General features: G+C 38.5%; 1 protein-coding gene across 1 annotated transcript; it reads right to left on the bottom strand.

The window, feature by feature from the left end:
• Positions 1–213: 213 nt before the first annotated feature.
• DBX2 (developing brain homeobox 2) lies at positions 214–14,594 on the bottom strand. Its single transcript, XM_075855029.1, has 4 exons — positions 14,213–14,594; positions 9,435–9,530; positions 2,237–2,424; positions 214–837 (listed from the first exon to the last, which is right to left on the bottom strand). The coding sequence occupies exons 1-4, from the start codon at positions 14,538–14,540 to the stop codon at positions 535–537; spliced, it is 915 nt and encodes a 304-aa protein (XP_075711144.1). The 5' UTR covers positions 14,541–14,594; the 3' UTR covers positions 214–534.
• Positions 14,595–15,372: the final 778 nt, after the last annotated feature.

Below are 15,372 nucleotides of genomic sequence, written 5' to 3'. Positions count from 1 at the left end.
GCTTTAAAGAAATGCAGATCATCATCAAGTAGGTAAACTGACCCAGAGTTAGGAGGATTCACACCAGTTATTTAAACCACAATCTTATTTTTAATATTGAAATATAAAACCATTTAATTTGTTAAAGTCGACTGCATTCTAAAACATTTAGAATGAGAAGTTAATATAAAACGTAACTATGAAAATATTCACCGAGCTAGCAGTATTAGTCTTCATGAAAAATAAAAATGTGTATATCTGTTTGGGGTTTCCTTCCCAATAGTCTTTTTTTCTAATCCTCTATATGTACGCAGGACTCCCATGTGAATAATTCGTTTTTGGACAGTTCTCGGTTTTATAATAATATTTTGGACAGAAAACATTCCTCTAATGTTAATTCTAATTGGAGGCAGATTATTAATGAGCTGGAACACAACGCCGTAACGGGGGGAATACCGTGGTGCTCACACAGACATGTAAAATTGTCATGGTAGTCTCTATTTTCTGTTTCAGAGTCATTGGTGCCTAAAACCTGCTAGTACACATATTGAAAAACTAAACATCCTTCTTTGTCTGGCATTGCTGTTTGCCTCCGCGGCAATGTAAGTCTGTAGTAAACTGTCCTGTGATGTCAGATGGCGGCTCCTCTGCTATTTTAACTCTTTTGCTTGATGTTTTCTCCTTTCTTGTGTTGTTGGTGCGCATGATACCAGGCAAATCACTTTTAGAACATTTACTTGGATCTGTCTGTAAGAATTTCTCTTCAAAAAGCCCTTCTTTTAAACAGCGATGGGAAAGAACTTCCTTTTCTTTAGAATTTCTCCATTTCATTCTTCTGTTCTGAAACCAGATTTTTACCTTCAAATATGGGAAATATAAGCAGTATGTTAAATTGTGTTAATTGCTGATTAAATGCTTGTTTTCCTATCTTAGGCAGTGTTTCCCATCTGGAGTTTCCTGTAACCCTTAGGTTAACTGTGACCTTTGAAAGCGATTTTTTTTTTGTTTTAATAAAAATATCAGTTAGTGTGTTTGATGCAACTTTCAAATTAGTTTTTATTAAAAATACTTAACTTTTTGAGATACAGCTGCTTTGTATTCTGTATACAGAGCAGCTGTATAGTTCACTAAGACCTGAAATTGTCAGGTCCGTGGGACTAACAGGTTCAGTGTCAGCGGGTCCAACCCATTTCACTCAGCCAGTCAGTCCTGCCGACGGGTACAGGATTGAGTGAACAATACAGCTGCTCTGTATACAGAATACAAAGCAGCTGTATCTCAAAAAGTAAAAAGAATTATTAACAAAAACGAATTTGAAAGTTGCACCAAACACACTGATTGACCTTTTTTTATATATATATATATATATATATATATATATATATATATATATATATATATATATATAAATATATATATATATATATATATATATATAAAATCACCTTCAGAGGTTTACTTATTTACTGATTTCCACTTGCTCAGAGATATTTGGCATAAAGACAGGCAAAGCAGTTACTTGCTCCTACACTAAACTTCTATGTGGTAAAAATACGAGTTGGGGTTTCCCGGTGAAAAATAACTTTTAAGGGCTACTCCATGGTAATAAGATTGAGAATCGCTGACCAAAGGTATGCTCAGATAAGTCATTGACTGTCTCTGAGCAATGAAAGTAAAAAAAAATATTAGCTGCTGTAAAATTAAAGAGGTTCTTTGGGACTTAAAAATAGGTAATCAATGTATAAGATGGTGGGAGTCCAGATGCTGGGACTCGCACCGATCAACACAATGAAGTGGCCCCTTCATTTTAATACATGTTCTGTGGCCCCTTTATTGTGCTTCTCGGCTGTGGTCCTGGGCTTTGGTCCCCCACCAATCAAACATAAAACATAAGGATAGCCCTTCCATGTTTAAGTTCTTGAGAACGCTTTAAGAAAATAAAAATCAGCTTGTAAATAGCTCCACCTTGGTATGTTCACGTCTAACATACTTGCATTAGTAGATATACTTAGTTTCATTGCGCTCTGACAACAGATTTTTCGAAAACTATTAGTGCCAGTAGTCCGATTTATAAGGTCGGATGTAGCTACAGAATTTACATTTTCATCAGCGGCCGTCTCCATACAGTCTATTAGCTCCATTACCGAAATCTGCTGAAATTATCGTTTTAAGAAATTGCTTTTATAGCAGTGAAAAGTGCTGCGCATTATTGGAACTGACATGACAAACACGTCTATTTTTTTGTAATGTACTGTACCTGAGACTCCTTTAGAGAAAGGTTAACAGCAAGTTTCTTCCTGTCAGCTTTGCTGATGTACTTCTGTTTTTGGAACATTTTCTCAAGTGCCTTTCTCTGATCATCAGAAAAGACTGCTCGTCTTAAAATGACTCTTCTTGTTTTTGAGTTTGAATCTTTGGGTAGCAGGTGAAATTCACGTTCATTTCCTTATCAAAAATAAAATAAAAACAAAGATAAAGAAGTGAACCAAATGAACAACTTTATTGTCAATGAATGCCCTTGTTTGCTTAGCAGCACTCAATTTCTTCAGAATGGCGATTATGAATTCACTAGGGACCATAATTATTACTAGTTATTTTGTAGTAGTTTATTAAATTCCTATAAAAGATCAGTGGAAACCAGATGTCACAAATGCTTTGAACACTTTTCAGTTGTTACTTTCTGTAGACACTTAGGGGCAGATTTACCAAAAGTGGCATTTCATTCACCAGTCTTAGCACTTCTCCACTGGAGTAAAATGCGACAGATTTATTAAGAGGCCCACACCTCTTAATAAATCTGTAGCATCTTTCCGTTGGCTATGCGCCATCCATTTCTTTTTCTCCCCCACATCCGGGAAAAAAATAAAATAAGTACACTCAAAGCGCTGCCTTGCTTGTATGAGCCACCGCATGCCGAGAGATCTTAAAGGGACCCAGAGAAGAAAAAAGGAGGTGAGCATATTTTTTCTATTGGGGGGGGCGGGTAGACTGATGATGGGGTAGTCCGATCTGGGGGGTAAATGTACAGGGCCGTACACTGGCCTCTATCTTGCTACACCCCACACAGTGAAAACTACTACCAGCTAGGAGCTGGTGTAGTTTTTCCCTATAATTTATGCCAGTTTTTTGTCGTAAATGATAATAAATTTGTCGTGCTGCTGTGGCCCTGCCCCCTCTTGTAAATCCATGCCGCCCCCTTTCAAAAAGTGGCGAGGGTGGTGTAGAAAGGACACAAATTGCAAATAGCAACACAAATTATGACTTTTGAGCCCTTTTGCGACTTCACTTCGCCAGAAAACTGGCATAGAAAGGTTGATAAACTCCCTCCTTAGTGCTCATGTACATGAGCGTATTATGGCTATGTTTTATCCTCAAGTTGTATGGAGCGGTAATATGGAATATGGCACACACTAGTTTCTATGGTGCTATACTGTAACTCTGTGTGCATCTGATTTTTATTGGAGACTGTAACAGGTTGAGGGGGTTAATCTGCCAAGGGAGATATATTTCTAGATGCCTATTAAGAGGTTAACATAGTGCACGGTGATTAAATAAGAGAAAAGCACTGCTGGGAGAGTGTGTGAGAAGGCAAGAGTGTGAAGACTGGTCTGCTGCTGCCCAGACCTGATATATACAGAGGGGCAGTGGCGGATTATCATATGGGCGATTCGGGCGGCCGCCCGGGGCCCGAGGCTCCCAGGGGGCCCATGGCAGCCCGAACCGCACATCATCTCGCAAAGGTACCTATTCAGCGCGCTAGCGCTGCTAACTAACGAAGATGAGGAGGGGAGGAGCAGGGAATTGTCCGGGAAAGGGGTAGGACACGCCTCCCTAACAAGTGCGGGCCGCCGCCATTGAGTAACAGAACAGCGACGGACGGCTGTTCTGTTACTCCGAATCTGCAAGACAAGAGCCGGGCGGTCGGTCACCAGCGCTGAGGTCAGTACAGCAGGCTTATCCTCCTGCCCAACTGGTTCCCAACCGCTGGCTGTATTTTTACGGCCAGTGGTCAGGGACGGGTCCTTAAAACCCGAGCGATAGACTTTCTACGGCTCGGGTTTTAACTTGCTGCCCGCGCGATCGGGCAGCTGAATGTCGGGTCTCCGGCTGTCAGTGACTGCCGGGGACCCTGAGGAGAAGACAGAAGCAGCTTTCGCTGCTTCTGTCTTCTCCGATGTCTTCTTACACAGCGTTCAATGAACGCTGTGTATAGGAATAGAGACAGCAGCAGCGGCGCTGTCTCTATTCCTCCCGGTGATCATGTGACAGGTCACATGATCGCCGGGTGCCGTTAGTGACAGACTGTTGCTGGTTCTAACTAGACCCAGCACAGCCCTATTAGTGACAATCGTCACTATGAGAGGGCTGATTTCCCCTGTAACTGGGGCTGCTGTGCAGCTCCAGTTACAGTGGAAAAACATGGTGTAAAAGAAAGAAAAAATATATATAAAGTTCCCCAAAGGTCTTTTTTGACCTTTGAGGAACAGACCACAGTAATAAAAAAATAGGAAAGTAAAGTGCAAAAAGAAATGAAATAATAAATAAACATAAAATACCCACCCCAATAAAAACCGTCGCCCCCCCCCCCGCCAATCATTGTTGTAACGCTAGCGCTGATCCAATTACCCTAATATAGACATGTAATATATTAAAATTTACGGTAAACAATGACGATTACAAATAAAAGGTCTATTTTAGGGTAAAACTATGTTATTACCAAAAAAAATAGCTGAAACGTAAAAAAGCTTATTTTTTTACTATTATTTTCAAACTTTATGAATAAAAATTCTAAAATAGCAAAAAAGGTGTGTATAAAACGATTAAAAAAAAAGAAACCTGCATTGTCTACGGAAAAAACGTTGCAAAAATCACGTCGTTTTTATTTATTTTTTATAAAAATGTGTGTTTGGTGCAACTTTGTAATTACGTTTTATTAAAAAATATTTTCACTTTTTGAGATACAGCTGCTTTGTATCCTGTATCCGTCAGGTCAGCAGGACTGACGGGATCAGTGAAACGGGCCCTGTGCTAAATTATAATCTTAGATGTGATAGATTTGAGGTGGATCCTGCGTGTCACTGATCCTGTCAGTCCTGCTGACCTGACGGATACATGATACAAAGCAGCTGTATCTCAAAAAGTAAAAATATTTTTTAATAAAACGTAATTACAAAGTTGCACCAAACACACATTTTTATAAAAAATAAATAAAAACGACGTGATTTTTGCGACGTTTTTTCCGTAGACAATGCAGGTTTAGTTTTTTATCGTTTTTATACACACCTTTTTTGCTATTTTACAATTTTTATTCATAAAGTTTGAAAATAATAGTAAACAAATAAGCTTTTTTACGTTTCAGCTATTTTTTTGGTAATAACATAGTTTTACCCTAAAATAGACCTTTTATTTGTAATCGTCATTGTTTACCGTAAATTGTAATATATTACATGTCTATATTAGGGTAATTGGGTAATATATATATATATATATATATATATATATATATATATATATATATATATATATAAAATTATGATATAAAGTTTTTAAATGTGTACATAACCTTGTGGCACTATATACAAGGGGGAGCGCTGTGTGCCACTATATACAAGGGGGAGCGCTGTGTGCCACTATATACAAGGGGGAGCGCTGTGTGCCACTATATACAAGGGGGAGCGCTGTGTGCCACTATATACAAGGGGGAGCGCTGTGTGCCACTATATACAAGGGGGAGCGCTGTGTGGCACTATATACAAGGGGGAGCGCTGTGTGGCACTATATACAAGGGGGAGCGCTGTGTGCCACTATATACAAGGGGGAGCGCTGAGTGCCACTATATACAAGGGGGAGCGCTGTGTGGCACTATATACAAGGGGAGCGCTGTGTGGCACTATATACAAGGGGGAGCGCTGTGTGGCACTATATACAAGGGGGGGCTGTGTAGTGCTATCCACAGTGGTATGTGTGTGGCGCTCTTTATAGGGGGGGCTTTTTGGTGCTATTTACAAGAGGGGGAGGGCTGTGTGGCGCTCTCTACAGGGCGCTGTATGGCACTATCTATATGGGGCTGTGTGTAACGCTCTCTACAGGGAGGATGTGTGATATATAGAGGGGGCTGTGTATGGCGATATCTATGGGGGTGTGTAATATCTACAGGGGCTGTGTGTGGCACTATGTACAGGGGGCTGTGCGTATGTGGTGTTTTACAGTGTGTGGTATTATTATATTCAGGCACGCAGTGTTTGGTGCTATTATATTTAGGGGCACAGTATGTGGCACCATGATAACTTTATTTTCGTTTATAGGTGTGGAAATGTTGGAAAAGTGAGGAGACGTCTGAGTGGCAAATTCTGCAGAAATGAGTCATGGCCGGGAGAAGTCGTCATGAGCGCTGGACCGGATGGAGAAGAAAAGAGGAAAAAAACTACTAGAATCTGAGACGTCGTCACCTGTGAGTCACTAGATTTATAGAGAATCTGTCACCTCTGCTGACATGTTTATTATAGGAATCCTTGTATTTCACAAAAAGTCTTTCTGCAGTCCAGGACTGATAGACAATTCCCCTTGTCAGGAGGTTGTGTCCCTGCACAGTGTGATACTCTCAGTATGTAGGGACACAGCCCTGTGACAAGGGAAATCGTAACACTGTTAATGCTTGCCCAAAAAAGTAGTGTCAAAAATAGTTACGGCGCGGCAGGGCGGCGGTAAGGAAGGGGGGCCCAAGTTTGGGTAACAGCCCAGGGCCCATGGTCTACTTAATCCGCCACTGCAGAGGGGTGAAAGCTAACCCATGCAAAGGGCTGGACAGTGAGAGTCATACCTGGACTTCTGTTACGTGAAACGTTTCTTGCTATTTTAACCTTTGTGTATGCTGATGAGACAAGTTACCGTTGTGTTTATTGGATTTTCCTGCTTGAAAGAGAAATAAAGCTTCTAAGTCCTGTTTAACAAGAATACTGCGCTGAGTGTGTCTCTTTGCCTAACAACATTCCCCCACACTGCTACAAGACATAGAGATTTTTTTTCTATTGGATTCTGTGTGTATCCATTAGGCGGAGTTCACACGTTGCGGATTTGTCGCAGATTTTGTTGCGGTTTTGATGCAAATCTCACCCTTTTGTATTGCAAAGTGTAAAATCTGCGCTGAAAATCTGCGTCAAATCCGCGATGTGTGAACTCAGCCTTAGGGGGGGGGGGAACTGTGCCATGTTCTGTTGAAAGCTGTATTATGGAGGTATTCTCCCCAGAGGCATTTCTTCTAGAGGAAAATATCTTCATAATACGGTGCTGTTTGGAGGCACCATGTGGAGACGCCTAGTGTGCATATTTATATGGAGCTCTGGTTAGATAGTTATTGGCTAAATGTGGCCGCTAGCTATGCTATGGGAATGGCCATCTCCATCATATTCCACTCCTGAGAACACACACATACATAACATATTAGTGCCATATATAATCTAATGAAAAATATAGGGCTTTTTTTCTACACAACAAGTGTACATATAACCGTGTAAATCAAATTCGACACCATATTACTATACTTATTTATTTATTTGTATATTTCTGTTGCTTATACAGTATAGTGCCAAAATATTCCTCTGCGCAGTTTAGATGTAGTCATCGCTCACCTTCCCCATTGTGGCTCACCATCTGACTTCACTATCTGTATGTTTTTGGCGTATGGGAGGAAACTAGAGAACCCGCAGAGAACATACAAACTCCATGCAGATGTTACCCTTGGTCGAATTAGAGCCCAAGTGTATTGTCTATGTTGATGGCGCTGTTGGTACAATTTTATCATTTAAATCTCAATTATACCAATACTTTAATATTAGTGTATGAACTACAACATTAAACTATTCTTGATGGAATATGTTCACACTAATATATATCAGAATACCATCCAACAAGCAGAGTGTGTTAGATCGTGCAGTTTTCAGCTAATAACATGCATTCTTCCATTCATGTGATCGCACAGTGTCCTATTGAATGCATCAGAAAAGATGTTTTTGTCTCAATTGAGACAAATTGGTGTGAACAAGCCCTAATAAATTGCTCCTTACAGTTGCAGTGAGAAGTGTCTCCGTATTGTGTACAGCGATATTGATTTGACTTTTTGTGGTAGACCACCATGGAGTGAGGAAAATGTTTAGTCATGGTTTTCATTTTTCTTTTGTCATTCATTACCTCCTTGTTAAATGGACAATTAATAGGACTGTGCATCAGTCTGGGTTAATAAACAATCCTGGCAGTTGATAATGTGACCTATGTATTCAACCAGTTTCTCTATAAACTCATCTCACGCTTTTAATCCCTTTTCAGGTAGTAGAGGTTAGAGGAGAAGATGAGTTTAAAAGAGTCTATAAAAGTCATTTTCATTCACTGCTTTATTTTTCACTCAAGTGTTTAAATGCTGTTCAGCGGTCCCTTTGGAATGTGACACAGGATAAAGGATTGCATATAGTTCTATGCTTCATAGCTGTACAAAAGGGCAAATGACCCTTGCCAAGGCCTTTTCAGCGTAAAATGGTCCCTAAAGTTCATCTGCACGGTGAAAAATTGTGGTTAAGTCGCGTGTGGATGAGTAAAGAGAAAGTGCCGATTGGTCACGGTACTGTCATCCATTCTAATGCAACCCAGGCACCGTAAGAGGCTCTGTGGGAAAGTATCAGCCCCCTTCAGAGCTGCTCATAATCTCGCAGCTCATTAAACTGCCACCATTTATTGCCTCACTTGTCTGAAACCATTCACTTTATCAACTGTTGAACTTTATTAAAAGCGAGCGATATTAGCCTGTAGTGTAGTCGACTACACAATATCTGAATCTTAATGTTTCTGCAACAGACCCTAAGCCTTAAAACTCTCTCCATAAGGGTGTATTTAGGCTGAAAATAAATTCTGCACGTTAAACTCACTATTTCTATATCCATTCGTTTCAGATTAGATTGAAAGTTTTAGTTGTAAAGTTTTACTATTCTTTTGTGTATCTTTTTACCACTTTTGCTCGTTTCATTCATTCTTTTTCATATATGTATTGATATTCGATCATGTAAATATAATAACTCATGCACTATATACAATCTTATCAATGTTATTTCATATGGCTTTTATTATGTGACCGGTCAATTTTATATTACCTCAGTTTAGTTAAAGCGTTAGGAGTACATTAAGCATTCTGTCAATGATGAAGAATGCAAGAGTTCCAGATATTTTGGGAACAAGGAAGCTATTAGCCTCTTGTATGGCTGGTTTGGTTTCCATTGGGGCATTTTCAATTGTTCAACTTCTATATGGGATAAATCTTCAGAAGGGACACTGAATAAGACTGCTGTGATTTTTCTTAGGAATTAGCGTCTCACTATTGCATTACCAATTAGCTTTCTAGGACCCATTAAATCCTGCTGCTCTGGTTTACAAAATAACTGAAGCATTACTGATGAAGCATAAAGACTTACTTGGAAAAGCTGTGGGGGAGGCCGGGTGCTGACAGGACCTACCACAGCAGGCAGAGTAGAATGGCAGTGATTGTAGATAGAAGTATTTAGAGACACCTGCAAAAGTACAAATGGATGCATAAATGTCAGCATAATCTACCGAAAGAATTTAATTTATAAAAAAAATTACAAGAATAATCCGAATTAACCAAATCAAATGTACATTAAATAAAAGAGTCATGTTTTAAAAATGCACTGGTTTTTATGGTTTAATCCTAGTCTATGGTTGTTTTCTCAGTAACAAATGTTTGCAAGTAACATACATTACATGCCAAATGTACATTTATTATATACCCATATAACTACTGACAACTACTGCTAAACAGGTGCAATAAGCATGAAGATATGCAATACCCACAGACAGTAGAACGTGCCTTACTGGGGAACTCAGTGGCTTTGGAATTATCACAGAACACCCCCTTTTCAATAAATCAGTTTGTCGCATTTCTATAATCATAATTATGTACTACTGGATCTGCCTGCTGACAATGTGACTTAGAAGTGTCATGGGGCAACTATAGCTCTGCCACAAAGTGATAGGGCACCAAATGGGAAGTGTATGACACAAACATCATCTGGTTCTGAAATGCATTTTCGGCAAGGACAAGTGGTGTAGGGTATTCAGATTAATTTTCCGTGTAGTATATGAAACTAAGTATTTGATTCCTCCTTCTATCCTCATCTTCCAATAATAGGTAATCATTGGCATATGGATAGAATACGCAGGCTGCCATTAACAGCCACTGAGATATACTGATGGAAATGCACTAGAATTCTGTCTCATATTGTGCCAAGAAAAATGGAGTACATGGCATTTGCCAAATTCATTATGTTTTGATACTTTTAACATCTGCCCTGAAAATTGCATGATAATAAGGGACATGAAGTCATAAAGTGTGCCATGACGCATACCATTTTGGCACAAATTATTGGTGTATCTGTATGCCAGCCCTGAGGTGATGTAAGGAAGAGACATTTGCTTAACATGCTTAGCGAGTTGTGCCAAATTTATCATACCACGTGTACCGTTGTCACAGTGGCTCAGTGGTTAGTACTGTTGCCTTGCCATGCTGGGGATACAGGGATTTCTCCGGGTACTTCAGTTTCCTCTTATAATCCAAAAACATACTGGTAGGTTCATTTGGAATTTAGATTGTGAACCTCAAAAGGGAAAGGGACCAATCTGAATGAGGACAATCTGTACAACTCTACAGAATATGTTCGCGCTATATAAATGAACAAAATAATTAAAAACTAAATGTGACACAATTTGCGCGATTTTTCCTGAGTCATGAAATGTATGCAGCCTTGAAGTCTATTGATAAATCTCCCCCAGTGTCACTTTATTGTGGCTGCAAGGAAAAAAAAATCCTTGCAGCCCTGCAGAATTATCTAGCTGCTGCATAGTGTGTAGGAAGCCCAGATGAGAGCATTATATTAGTAATGTGATAAATATGTTGTACATTAAAGAAGTTGTCTGGTTTAGAAAACTCATTTTCAATGACTAGAGACTAGAGATTTTGAGTTAATAGATGAGGGTTCCTGCATTCAAGATTATCATCTATTAACCACAGTGGAGAGGAACTATAAAGTGTCTCTCACTGGAGGACCTAGCACCTGCATGAATTAAATTGATAGCCCATTGATTTCAAAGGGCAATATGCAATGCTTAATTTCCCCTGTTGCGGCACTGTAGAGAAATTCAAGAGTAACTAAATGTTCAAACTTCTGACATGTCATAGTGACATGTCAGAAGTTTTGATTGGTGGAGGTCCAAGCAATAAGACCCTCACCAATTGCTAAAACGAAGTGGCAAGAGTGCTCGTGTGAGCGCTCAGCCACTTTGTTTCTGTTCGGCTTTTTCTGCAAATCAATGTAGCGGAGTACAGGCTCAATAGAAAGTCTATGAGCCCGTACTCTGCTACATTGGCTTACCGGAAAAATCCGAACAGAAACTAAGTGGCTCAGCGCTCACACAAGCACTTCTGCCACTTCGTTTTAGCGATTGGTGGGGGACTCAGTGCTCGGACCTCCACCAATCAAAACTTCTGACATGTCACTATGACTTGTCAGAAGTTTGTTGAACGTTTAGTTACCCTTTAAACACATGCTGATGGGTTCCCCTACAAGTTACAGCTGGTTTCTGGGGGTTCCAGCAGTGGGACACCCTGTCACCAGCTTATTGCTAAGGGATCATCTGACCAAACAAAAATGTCTAAAGTGGACAAGCCCTATAACTTTGGATATGAAGATTTTGACAGCTTAAGTCATCAACAAAGCTAAGCACAATGTCCAGTTTGTCTATATATTGTATTTATTTGTTTGTTTTTTTTCAAAATCAGTTTGTATTGGAGAGCCATGCATGGTACTTGTATAGCACACGCTGCTTGAATCACCATACATAGACACAATAAAAAATAATAAACCTGGATACAAAGAAACAAAAATACAAACATATGATATGGAGTTAAGGCCAGACCTGAGCACATAATTGGAGGTCTCCCACTCAAAGGCGCTTAACAACCAATATGAGCAATACTGGAGAACAAATGCTAGTACAGTCCAAGGTGTATTATTATAATAAGAGCGAATTAATATTATAAACAGTAAGCTATATAATCTCCTAAACTGTCGGAAGTAGATGGGGAGCAGCGTTATGATGCAGAAAATCACATGAGCATTTTTATACAATCCAATCACCCCACGTGCGAAGGAATTTTTGTCTGGCATTAGATCTTATTTGATTATCTTACCAAGTGATTTGGTCCTTGACCCTCTCGAGCCTCTAATATCCATATATTATGTGAGTTTAAAGCATTATTGCCAATTTCATTGGGAACCTACTCAGTATGCTTTCTAATGTGAAGGAAACTTATGAGCTGGAATGTATATGGTGCTGCCCAACACAACCTTTCAAGGTGTAAATGACAACTGAATGATGCATACTGCTGTCTTTTATGATTTTTTTAACATATTTGGACCCCTTGACGTTTACAATTTATTGTGTGCAAACAATTTGTAGAGATATGACTAAGACTAAGTGCACTAAGGCAAAAATGAAACACTGCCACATATCAGACTTGTGAGAATGCATCCACTTGTTCCATATTTACAAAAGATAATTATGGGACATTAATCATTCAGATTGTGAAGAACTTGGACAGTTGGGATATTTTGAGGTGGGAAGAGAATAAATAGTAATTCTTGTTCAATTAATATAATATGTAGTTAAAGAAGAACCTTACCGAACGTTGATAAATAAACATTAGGTGGAGTTTCCAAAAAGTTTCAAACTTTCAATAAACACTAAATTCAGCAGTGTCCAACAGCAGGGGTTTCCAGGACCCCAATACAGAGTTAATAATTTGTTAACAGTGAGCGGTACTGGGATCTGATTCACACTATGAAGCTAGATATTATATGTACTATACTCTTACTTATTCATATACGAGTCACCCCTGTATGTGTTATCAAGCAACAACAACGTTAACGGATATTAGGAATGAACCAGTAATAGTAGAATCACCAGAAATATAAAGTATAAAATGAGATGAAGCCCCATAAGGACAATATGAAAGGGCAAATACTGTAGCTTTTTGTATTTGTTACGTATACAATCCCTGATCAAATTTTGGATATCACTTCAAACCTCTTAGTATAACAATATTCATACTAAAGTCACACAAAGCACATTTACAAATATAAATATGAATAAATGAACATGTATGGCTCTGTTAGATAAATAAAATAGAAAGATAGACGGACAAACAGATTCTCTAATAAACACATTTATTTTAAAAATTATTTTACAGTTAACATAACTATTATAAAGATTTATTATTACACTAATGAATTATACAGTATTACATGTGTAAATTATATAAATATATATAAACACGCTTAATATGTTTTATATATATATATATATATATGTAAACAGTATATAGTGTGCATGTATATATATATATATTTATATATATGATGTTTTAGTTTAACTTTTTCACATTAATTGGTATATTTCTATACAATAAAATTAATACAATATAAGAATCACACGTTATACGTAGGCCTATGTTAAGTATTCAGAATTTAGAAGTTATGTTATAATTTATGTGAAGACTTATGGCCACAATGACAGAAACCTAAAAAAAAAATGCAGTATACAGGAGATTATCAGGTAGTATTGAGAAGAAAAATACCAGGTAATATAAAATATATGGTCATGGTTCATTCCCAAACCACTGTCTACACGTGTCCAATTATCTCATAAGAACAGATGGTATGTGCCAGATGCGGAATTGGCTGGTTTCCTGAAAATGGTTAATCATCTTCTCATTAATTAATCAATCATATTACTGTTTAATTAGGTGTGAATTATTTGGCCCCTTCCATTGCCTGAATAAACTTTTAATAGTGTGAATTTCCAGCAGTTCATTGAAGGCACATTATTAAGTGTAACTATACACCACTATTTAAAGGAACTTTAAAGGCCACTTCTTAATAATATATTTAATACTTTCAAAGCACAATTCTTTTTTATGGGCTTGTCACAATTCTGCAAAACATTAGCAAACATGGTCACATTTAAATCTTAACACATAACTAGATCATGAATACATATTATTATACAAGGACCAATGATTGTATACACTATTATGTTTTCTGAATCATGTTCATCTGAATATACACAGAGACTGACTTTACATTATCATATCATTATCATAACAGACAGAACATACCTGTGTTTGGGAGGAGATCAGCTGTTTGGAAATAGGGAACCTGCAGCCCATCTGATGGATTAATGAGATGAAAAGCCCACGTTGCAGGGTATGTACCCCCCAAGGGGCTGATTTGTTCCGCTGCAGGACACAGAGTTCCTGGTAAAGTGCTGCAAGCCACAGGAGCATACTTCATAGCAGGCTGCTCAACATCTCTCAACAGATTTTCTATTAGGAAACTTCTGCCCACACCTTCACAGCCATGGGGTTTCCGGATGTGGTAGGCTGATGGAGACTGTGCCATCAGGTCCCAGTTCACAGCATGAGGTGACAAATCTCCAGGCATCATTCTCTGAATTCAATTAAAGTTCTTTATAGTAGTCCAATGTGGTCCGAGCAGAGTTTATGGTGACCAGCTTAAATTGTAAACAGGGAAATGACACAAAAAATAGCTGCGGTTACAGATGAAGCTCTATGAACCATCCACTGGGATAAGAAAAGCAGCTTTTCAGGGGGAAGGTGTGTCCAGTTCCTTCATTCATTCATTATACCAAGTGGGTATGGCATGGACAACAATTAACTGCTGCTCATGGATTATATGCAGCCCGGAGCTGCTATACTGAGTGCTCTATAACAGGGCTAGATGTTCTATAAGGGAAAAGGCATTTATCCTATTATTGTGTTTAGTGTGAATATGGGAATTACACATTATGCTGCATTAACGTATGTAGGAATAACTTTTTGTATGGCAGTGTAAAAGTAAAAAAATATCTATATGAATATTTTCAGGATTTCAAAGAACACAAACTTTATTTACTGACCAACACTTTTACATACCTGCTGTCTATTACAATGAGGAACCACTTGTAGAGGATCTATGTGTCTTTTTTCTAAGGATCTATGAACACAGCATAGCCTCATGCGTGGACCCTGTACAGCTGCACTTGTAAAAAAAAAAAGCATGCGTTACATAGTTACATAGGTTGAAAAAAGACACAGGTCCATCAGGTTCAACCTTTCTCAATAAATTACCCGTCATTCATTGCTTGATTCATTATAACCCTCAATGCCATTCATCAGTAAATAATCATCTAGCCTTTTTTATATGCTGACATAGTATCTGCCATCACTACTTCTTAGGGTAGGGCATTCCATAGTTTTAAACATGTCACAATCCTTTT

Source organism: Rhinoderma darwinii, chromosome 3 (genome assembly GCF_050947455.1).
Source record: "Rhinoderma darwinii isolate aRhiDar2 chromosome 3, aRhiDar2.hap1, whole genome shotgun sequence".
In the NCBI taxonomy this organism is placed as follows: Eukaryota; Metazoa; Chordata; class Amphibia; order Anura; family Rhinodermatidae; genus Rhinoderma; species Rhinoderma darwinii.
The sequence above is the reverse complement of the archived record's forward strand: the minus strand, read 5'-3'. Positions and strand labels throughout refer to the sequence as shown.